The 10,552-nt window shown below is 40.2% G+C and overlaps 1 protein-coding gene across 1 annotated transcript in view; it reads right to left on the bottom strand.

Annotated features, from left to right (window-relative positions):
• Positions 1-280: 280 nt before the first annotated feature.
• The window catches only part of MYH15 (myosin heavy chain 15), a 61,477-nt gene continuing 51,205 nt past the window's right edge, over positions 281-10,552 (bottom strand). The window contains exons 35-42 of the mRNA XM_073586251.1: positions 9,383-9,575; positions 7,978-8,181; positions 4,689-4,814; positions 4,337-4,507; positions 4,145-4,249; positions 1,732-1,827; positions 904-1,035; positions 281-406 (exon numbers count right to left, since the gene is read on the bottom strand). Coding sequence (XP_073442352.1) covers positions 389-406; positions 904-1,035; positions 1,732-1,827; positions 4,145-4,249; positions 4,337-4,507; positions 4,689-4,814; positions 7,978-8,181; positions 9,383-9,575 — 1,045 coding nt within the window. The 3' untranslated portion in view covers positions 281-388. The remainder of the gene's footprint in view (positions 407-903; positions 1,036-1,731; positions 1,828-4,144; positions 4,250-4,336; positions 4,508-4,688; positions 4,815-7,977; positions 8,182-9,382; positions 9,576-10,552) is intronic.

Genomic DNA, 10,552 nt, shown 5'->3' with positions numbered 1-10,552 from the left:
TGTTCTGATGTTCTATTGCCCAGAAATGTACAATTTTTGTTATCTTTCATTTTGCACCTACTTCCCCCTACTGTATATTGTGATTGTTTATTTGGTCTCATTCCTATTTTCTAATGTTATTTTTTTAGATTTTAATATGAAATAAAAATGATAACTTTTTAATGTCATTGACCTTTTTGCACTTACAATAGACAATAATCATTATGATTCCAAGGAAAAGAACAAATGTTAAAGATTTCTGGGTGTTATGAAGCAAGAAAGGATGACAATAACAGATACATTTTATGTGATAAGATTTATTTTATGTAGTTGCATGCTTAGGTCACTTTTCAGCATCAGGCTAAATTGCTTCAAAGTTTTTGAAAATGCAGCCTCACACGTCTTCTGTTCATTCCTCTTCACGCACCTACGAGTGAAATACGCAATGTGTATATAAAACTGGGCATAAGATTTTCCATTGATTGACGCAATATAAGTACAATTTTGTGTTCACATATGTTATTATTAGGTTCAACAATTAATTGATTAGAAATAAATAGGTACATGAATTTCAAGAGAGTAAAATATGACTTAAATGAAAATGATGTCCGGCAACTTACTGTAAATTAAATTAGTATATATGATTGAATTTTAGTTGTGTAACCATTGGAAATGAGAAACCTTTAATGCGAAACACGACTGATAAAATGTATATATTTATTAGCATATTCATGAATATACTAATAAATATTTAAATGTTATCAATTAGTCGTGTTTCACATTACAGGTTTGTCAACTTAAATTAAATGTTAACAGGTTATGCAACAGTGCATATAGTCTTCATGCATGCAGATCGGACACCAGAAATGATGAAGGTGTATGGTTGCACCAATAAGCCATGGTGATCAGAGGATGACATCTCACCTTCCCACTATCTCTTGTTTTGCTCCTCAGTTTATTAACTTGTGATTCGGCTATATCAGCCCGCTCTTGGGCGTCATCCAGTTCATGCTGCAGTTTCTTGTATTTGGTCAGGTACTGATTGGCTTGTTGTTCCTTTGAAAGACAGTGGATTATTTGACCATTACAAAATAGTAATAAGCATAGTTTAACATAAGGAGCTTTAGTTCTTAGAGGAAATATATGAATAAAAATACATTTACATGCATCTGAATTGGGTTGTTTGTACAAATTGTACATACAGTAGATTTTTACATACCCCATTCAAGGGGGAAGCACGGGGCTCAGTGGTTAGCACTGTCGCTTTGCTGCTCTGCTGTCCTAAGTTCACCAAGAGGAAACATCTACAAAGAGTTTGTATGTTCTTTTTGCGTTTGTGTGAGGTTACTTTGGATACGCTGGTTATGTCCCACACTCCAAAGTCATACTGATAGGGGGTTTAGATTGTGAGTCCCTCTTGGTATTGTCTGCAAAGTGCTGCGGAATATGTAGCCACTATATAAATAAGTAATAATAATGTTTTGGACAGTTACAGAGATTTTGGCAACAAATATGACACGTGTACATATCTTTTCAGAAACCCTTACTTCTGGCCACATGGAGATTTTTGTACACCTTTCTAATTGCATCACGCTTGGACAGATACAATGCAAAATGTCTCTAGCTAGTCCCAGCTCTACAGCACTGTTACTCTCAGCAAGTATCACACTTTCGGACTCCACTTCAATATCCTACATTATGGGATGGGTTTTTTTTTATTGCTTTTACATTAACCGCACATGGTTTACTTACAGCCTCTTCAGCTTGATGCTTGTAACTCTTGACTTTTAGCTGTAATTTATCAGTCAAGTCTTGCATACGAATTAGATTTTTCTTGTCTTCCTCTGCCTTCGGCGGGAGAAAAGGTACAACAATACGACAATATTTCATATTTTGGCAAGCAGAAATATACTAATCTAGACAATACATTATGCGTGCTCACACCACCTACTTCTGCTCTCAATTTATTTTTACCTTGAGAACAGACCCTAGTATTAAGGGTATTAGATTAAGTATTAGATTAAGGGTATTAGATTAAGTATTAGATTAAGTATGTTGCTGTTTGAACAATCATTGACCAATTGTAATGCTGATTCAGCCATACACATTTTAGTCTATATTGCCCCTTATAGCTCTTCAGCCTGGCCATTCATATTTAGTGCCAATGGACAATAAAAGAACGCTCCTTCAAGAAATATTCTTTCAAAAAATGATCGTTCATGGACGGGAAATCTACCTTTTAACGAGCTATGTATTAGCTGACTTAATTTCAAACAATGATGGTCTGTGATCAGTTGGGTAATACAATCACATGTTTTTCCCCGACTAATTCATTTTGGTTGAAATTGGTCATTTGCATCAACTGTAATCTATAGTGTATTGGGGCCATAACACCCCCTGTAGATTAGTTTATCCACAGGAATCTATAGTCTAAGGTAGGGATCCCCAACCTGTAGCTCGGGAGCCACATGTGGCTTGCGATCTCATGAATTGTGGCTTGCGGCTGTCTGCCAGCTTGGTGCATTAGCTCCAGGTCTAGCAAAGAACTATGAAGAGCGCATCTCAAAATGGTGAATTTTGTGAGTAGTCCGGCACAGAAGAGCAGATCTGGATGCACATATACTGGTCTTAGGGGTTTAGAGATAATTTAAGAATTTTGTGCGGGAGACAGGATGATACTACTGGTCAGAGGAGGTGCTTGAAGCTGGATGACAGTGTGGTGGGAGCGCTTGATGGGAGATTACTGGAGGGGGGATTATGGGAACCCTTGGATCTTGATATACTGCTTCTGTGGAAAAGCTTTGGCTGTCATTATACCCATGATAGGGGCTTTAGTTGCCACTAATGTGAGGGAGTGTGGGAGCCGGATGTGGCTCGCGACCATCTCTCAAAGCTGAACATGGCTCGCAACCCTCTCTCAGAGCTGGATGTGGCTTGCAACCCTCTCTCAGAGCTGAATGTGGCTTGTGACCCTCTCTCAGAGCTGGATGTGGCTCTCGAGGTCAGAAAGGTTGGGGACCACTTGTTAGGCGTCGGGTTCCTGCCACTCCACAGCAGGAATCCAGAGCCTTGCACCCAGCGGTCTCCCATTCTTCGGCCGCAGTGGAGCCTGCTCAGCAGATTCATTGGCCCCAGCGCTCTGCCCAGGCCAACTCTGTGGGTTTGCTTGCTGCTGCCACCTCTGGCACAGCTATGACAATCCATGCTGCTCAGCAGCGAGATTCTCCAGGGACTAAGTCCTCATGTCGGGCCACTGAGCATGCCCGTGGAGTGATCTCCCATTGGAGATCGAGGCTCACGTGCTCAGGTCCTGCTCGTGTTCGGATTGGCCCATTCGAGAAACCAGAAAGGTCCCGGACGCCCGTGGCTATAAAAGGTTCGCATGGCCGCTCGCCCATGCGCTAGTATAGACTGTATTTACAGACTATGTGGAGTGAGTGATGTATGCACGTATGAATGTCACTCGTGAATGACTCATTAAGAAACCCCTACCCTTGGTATGCATGTGTTGTGCAGCCTAGCCTGCTAGCGCCCAGGCTTAGGCGTAGGTAGGTCTGAGGTTGAGTCAAGCATCTGGCCTCACCAGGGACTCGGCACGCCTCAGTGCACATGCTCCATAGCCAGCGTCTATAGCGGCGCTCACGGCAGCGACGCCGCGCGTTCAGTGGGCCTAGAAGGACTCTAACCCCATGCCCTTGGGGTAGAGTTCTGTGGCCGTACACTGTGCGCTCTTTTGGCCGAGCTCTGTGAGTTAACAGGCTCCGGCATCTACTTTCAGCGGTGGTGCGGCTCTGTGCAGTAACAGAGTTCGTCCTGTTCACATTGGGTGACGTAACCCACGTGTGACTGGTTTCACACCGCTTAATTTTTCTGCCATTACTTAGCAGCAGTGTACCACCTCTGCACCGTGGACCCCGGACTGCGAACGCACCTACTATTATAATTTGGTGCGTTCCGCCAGCCCTAACACCACTGGTCTAAGGCAAGCTTAATGTTGAAGTAATATAAGCCCCATTAAAACCGAAGAGCACTATTGGCTTTGTGAATACCTGTATATCCTCAAACTATTTACCCTTTTATATTCTAAAAAAAAACTTTAACTTTGTTGTATAAAGCTAAAATGTACCTATCTTTAATTTCTCTCAACTTATACAATTTACAATACCTGATATGTTAGCTCCTTGATGCGGCGCTCATACTTGCGGACTCCTTTCAGTGACTCGGAATTGTGGCGCTGTTCTGTTTCCAGTTCATTTTCCAATTCACGTATCTAAGACAGAAGGTATTTTAAGGTTCAGAACTTTCCTAAAATATAGTACTAAAATGCGTTTCTACAAATCTATCTATCCATCTATACCCGAGACTCAAGCTTTTGAATTTGTTTCTTGCCCCCTTTGAGTGCAATCTGTTCTGCTTCATCCAGTCTCTTCTGTAAATCCTTAATAGTCTGCTCCATGTTTTTCTTCATCCTCTCCAAGTGAGAACTGGTGTCTTGCTCTTTCTTGAGCTCTTCGGCCATCATGGCAGCCTAAATATACATAAAACCCAATACCGACCACAGTAAGAAATGAATCCGTAACTCAATAAAAATGATATTGGCGAGTTCTTTTACTTTCTATTCATACCTACAATTCACTGCAAAATGTGGATAGCATTTACACCATTTCACGATGAACATGTAATGTATGTATTGGTAGGACTAGACTCACATCAGTTATAGCTTTCTTAGCTTTATCTTCTGCATTTCTGCATTCTTGAATGGACTCCTCAACTTCGTTCTGCATATGAGTTAAATCAGTCTCCAGCTTCTTCTTCTGATTAATGAGGCTTGTATTCTGTAAATACATAGCTATTAGAATATAGTTATTAACATAGTTATTAAGGTTGAAGGGAGACTTTAAGTCCATCTAGTTCAACCCATATCCTATCCTAACTTGCCCTAACATGTTGATCCAGAGGAAGGGAAAAAAAACCCATGTGGCAACAGTAAGCTTCACATTGGGGAAAAAAATTCCTTCCCAACTCCACATACGGCAATCAGACTAGCTCCCTGGATCAACGCAATATTAATGAAACTAGTGTATATACCCTGTAATATTATACTTTTCAAGAAAGGCATCCAGTCCCTTCTTAAATTTTAGTAGTGAATCACTCATTACAACATCATATGGCAGAGAGTTCCATAGTCTCACTGCTCTTACAGTAAAGAATCCGCGTCTGTGAGTATGCTTAAACCTTCTTTCCTCCAGACGTAGAGGATGCCCCCTTGTTCCCGTCACAGGTCTAAGAGTAAAAAGATCATTAGAAAGGTCTTTGTATTGTCCCCACATATATTTATACATTGTAATAAGATCACCCCTAAGCCTTCGATTCTCCAAACTAAATAACCCCAAGTGTAATAACCTGTCTTGGTATTGCAGACCCCCTAGTTCCCTAATAACCTTGGTCGCTCTTCTCTGCACCCGGTCCAGTTCAGCTATGTCTTTCTTATACACCGGAGACCAGAACTGTACACAGTATTCTAAGTGTGGTCGCACTAGTGACTTATATAGAGGTAAAATTATGTTCTCCTCATGAGCATCTATGCCTCTTTTAATGCATCCCATTATTTTATTTGCCTTTGCAGCAGCTGCTTGACTCTGGCCACTAAATGTGAGTTTGTCGTCCACCCATACACCCAGGTCTTTTTCAGTGACTGTTTTGCCCAGTGTTTTACAATTAAGCACATAATTATACAACTTGTTCGTTCTACCCAAGTGCATGACCTTACATTTATCCCCATTAAAGCTCATTTGCCATTTATCAGCCCAAGCTTCTAGTTTACATAAATCCTCCTGTAATATAAAATTGTCCTCCTCTGTATTAATTACCCTGCAGAGTTTAGTGTCATCTGCAAATATTGAAATTCTACTCTCTATGCCCCCTACAAGGTCATTAATAAATATGTTAAAAAGAAGCGGGCCCAAAACTGACCCCTGTGGTACCCCACTGCTAACCGTGACCCAGTCCGAGTGTGCTCCATTAATAACCACCCTTTGTTTCCTATCCCTGAGCCAGCTCTTAACCCACCTACACATATTTTCCCCTATCCCCATTGTTCTCATTTTATGTATCAACCTTTTGTGTGGCACCTTATCAAAAGCTTTTGAAAAGTCCATGTACACCACGTCCACTGCATTCCCTTGGTCCAGTCCGGAACTTACCTCTTCATAAAAGCTTATCAGATTAGTCTGACAGGAACGGTCTCTTGTAAACCCATGTTGATATTGGGTCATAAGGTTATTCTTCTCCAGATACTCCAGTATAGTATCTCTTAGAAAACCCTCCAGGATTTTACCCACAGTTGAGGTTAAACTTACTGGCCTATAATTTCCAAGTTCAGTTTTTGTCCCCTTTTTGAATATTGGCACCACATTTGCTATACGCCAGTCCTGTGGTACAGACCCTGTTATTATGGAATCTTTAAAGATTAAAAATAGTGGTCTATCTATGACTGTGCTTAATTCCTGCAGTACTCTGGGGTGTATCCCATCCGGGCCCGGGGATTTGTCAATTTTAGTGATTTGTAGACGCCGCCGTACTTCCTGCTGGGTTAAGCAGGTGACATTTAATGGAGAATTTTTATCCCTGATCATGTTATCCGTCATGGGATTTTCTTGTGTAAATACTGTTGAAAAAAAGTTATTTAGCATATTGGCTTTTTCCTCATCCTCATCCACCATTTCACCCAGACTATTTTTAAGGGGACCAACACTATCATTTTTTAGCTTCTTACTATTTATGTAGTTAAAGAATATTTTGGGATTATTTTTACTTTCTCTGGCAATGAGTCTCTCTGTCTCAATCTTTGCTGTCTTTATTTGCTTTTTACAGAATTTATTTAATCTTCTGTATTTATTTAATGCCTTATCACTACCTACTTGCTTTAATTCTCTAAATGCTTTATTTTTATCTCTTATTGCGCCCCTTACAGCTCTATTTAGCCATAGTGGTTTCCTCCTATTTCTCGCATGTTTATTCCCATACGGTATATATTGTGCACAGGTCCTATTCAGGATGCTAATAAATGTCTCCCATTTTCTTTGTGTATTTTTATGTCTCAGGATATCGTCCCAGTTAATTGCACCAAGATCATCTCTCATCCGTTGGAAATTTGCCTTCCTGAAGTTTAGTGTCCTTGTAACCCCTCTACTACACATCTTATTAAAGGATACATGAAAACGTATTAATTTGTGATCACTATTACCCAAGTGTCTGGCCTGTTGGTTAATATTAGGTCTAGCAGTGCCCCCCCTCTTGTTGGGTCCTGAACCAGTTGTGAAAGGTAATTGTCTCTCATCGTTGTCAGAAACCTATTACCCTTGCTGGAACTGCAGGTTTCGGTTCCCCAATGTATTTCAGGGTAGTTGAAGTCCCCCATAATAATGACTTCTCCTTGAGTCGCTGCTTCATCTATTTGCTTTATGAGGATATTCTCATATTATATGGAATACAATCCAATGCAATATGCTCCATAGAAATCATGTTAGACCATTGAGTAATGCAAAGTTTCAGAATTTATTAATACATTTTGTGTTTTCATTTCTTCACGGATTTCAAGATCTCTGCCCTAACGGGTTATTCTGGTAAGACGTTATCATTTATTCAGATCAATCACCAAAAAAGGGGACTTCTATCTTCCCATTTGAATACAGCGCCATTGCTCATGCTTTGCCAGCCCCCAATTCATTCTGTATTGGGGCAACGTAGAAAGCCAAGTACAGTGCTTGGCTGTCTCGCTTAGTCAATAATTAGTGAAATTTACATATTTCTATTTAATAGGTACGAGTGCTCTATAGGCTCCACACACATATAAAAATTTTAAAAAATACTATTTAAATTAGGTAAAAATTCTAAAATATTGTTATCTCCTAGAATATTTCTTAGAATATAATGTAATAATAATTCTCAGTAAAACATAACATCAAATAAATTGTTGAAGAACATGAATTGGCAAACCTGTGAATGAAGCAAGTTGACCCTTTCAGTAGCTTCTAGAAGTTCCTGCTCTGCCAGTTTTCTGGCACGTTCAGTTTGGTCCAGAGCTCCCCTCAGTTCATCAAGCTCAGCTTGCAGCAGAAAACTCCTTCTCTCACTGACTGCGGCCTGTTCCTTAAGGTCCTCAGTAAGATGTGTCGCATCATCTAGCTGAACTTGATAATCCTAAAGACATCACATGACTGATAACTAAGTGTAATAAATAGACTAAGACAAGAATCAAGGGGGGGCCATGATGGATCTCTGGGGGATGGATAAATAGAGGGGCCCAGGATGGATGGATATATGTGGGATGAAGAACTGATATATAGAGGGGCCAAAATGGATATATGGAGGGGCCAGGACAAGGGACCAGAATAAATATATGGGGGGAGCCAGGATGGATATATGTAGGGGCCAAAGATGGATATATGTATAATGTCACTGGTGATCACTGTATTACCTGTACACTGACACTGTATACAGACCTTCTGTGTATAATGTCACTGGTGGCAATAACAGTGTTGTTAGCATTGTGGTTTGTATTCATGATCAGTATTGTAGTATTTGATCACTATACATTGATAATATGTGGTCTGGTCACGGTGTGATGGTATTTGTCCCTTGTATGTGGTATTATTCGGTCACTATGTGGGGTATTATTTGGTCGATATATGCTAGCAATATGTGGTATTATTTGGTCACTATATGGTCTGTTCATGGTGGGGCGTGTTTGTTCCATGTATGTGGTATTATTTGGTCACTATGTGGTCTGGTCACGGTGTGGTGGTATTTGTCCCTAGTATGTGGTATTTTTCAGTCACTATGAGGTGGAATATGTAGTCTAGTTATGGTATGGTGGTATTTCTTCCCTGTATGTGGTATTATTGGTCTTGGTATAGTGGATTGTGTTGTGTATGATTGTGTAAGATTCTTTACTTCCATTAGAGATTAAATACTTTATAACACAGCGGCAGAGATGCACTTATAAGGACAGGGGTCCTTCTGTGAAAACAAGTAATCATCTCTCCACAGGATAAGTGATAACGTACTGATTGGTGGGGGTCTGACTGCTTGGACCCGATTGGCAGAATGTGGAACTTTTATCCTCATTAGACTGGAGTGGCATGGAATGGCAGACAGGCAGGCGGGTGCAAACCTGTCTTTTGAAATTTTACAAGGTGGCAATCAGCATTTAAGAAGGGGTTGTCCAAATAGTGGGCAACTCCTTTATGTATTGCCCATCTGTAATAATCTTTATTAACCTCAATTTCACTTGAGAAATATTTTATCTAGTTAGAAAGCATAAATGCCTATTACTAGTATATCAAGCCATATTGTCTCCTCACACATTTAGCTGTACTCTGCTATTCCCATACCACAATACCTTCATCTGCGCTTGTAGGTTCCGCATGGATTTTGTTGCCTCAGTAGCTTGCCGAGTTGCATGACTTAGCTGAATTTCCATTTCATTCAGGTCTCCTTCCATTTTTTTCTTAAGTCGTACTGCCTCGTTTCTACTTTTGGCTTCCGAATCCAAGTTAGACTGCAATGACTCAATGATACGCTGTTGGTTTCTCCTGGTTTTTTGTCACATACATTAGTAGTGAATGTAAGAATAATGACTTTGGTTCATAAACAGTTTTACATTGCCAGAATTAGGCTATGTTCACACCATGTTGTTGGCTTACGTTTAACATTTACCGTATGCAGGGAACATCCCTGAGACACTTGGTAATGTGTCTATTATGACCAAATTGAGAGAAAAGAAAGGTCTTTTTGCTTCGCTATGGTTGGTATATGTTTGTACAGCTGTAAAGTAGGTTTGGAAAAGTGTAGCAGACTTCATTTTTTTATTGTGCAGGATCCAGTTAAAAAAATGTATCCATTAATCAGTCTGTTTTTAACTGGATCCTGCATTCTGTTTTAATGAATACTTGAATTCCCCATAAAATACACATTTTGGAGCATCTTTTCTTAGAATTCTATCTTGCGTCATTCCAGTGTTATTCCTTCTAGAAATGCCAGAATAAATTGACATTTGGGTGTTACCAGTTGAGGGCCTGTCCTTACAAAACCTGACATTGTCCAATCAGTGCTGGCATCAAACTGTGAGGGACACACCTCTTTGATAAGAAGAATGCTAACACCTACTTGTCAATTTAGCCATAAATATTTAAGAGGAATAACAGAGGAACAGCATTACACAGAGGGGGGAAAACATCAAGGACTTTATGCTACGTTTATGGTGAAGATAATTTGCTAATGATGGTGCATAGTATATTTGCACAGCAATTTGTTATTTTTCACACATCTGACCACTTTTGTAATGTATCTGGAAAAGGAGATTAGCCGCAGAAGGACATGCAGATTTACTATCACTAATGTCCGCAATTGCAGCAAATTGTTTCTGGTGCTAGTATATGTGCCAAAAATTAATTGAGAGGCCATAAATTGCACTTCTGCACATTTAAAAGGAACCTGTCAGCAGGTTTTGGTACCCCATCTGGGAGCAGCATGATGTAGGGGCAGAGATTCCAGCGATGTCTCACTTACT

This window comes from Dendrobates tinctorius, unplaced genomic scaffold (assembly GCF_039654945.1).
Source record: "Dendrobates tinctorius isolate UK_male_01 unplaced genomic scaffold, ASM3965494v1 ptg000091l, whole genome shotgun sequence".
NCBI lineage: Eukaryota > Metazoa > Chordata > Amphibia > Anura > Dendrobatidae > Dendrobates > Dendrobates tinctorius.
Note: the sequence above shows the minus strand (reverse complement) of the source record. Positions and strands in the feature narration are given on the sequence as shown.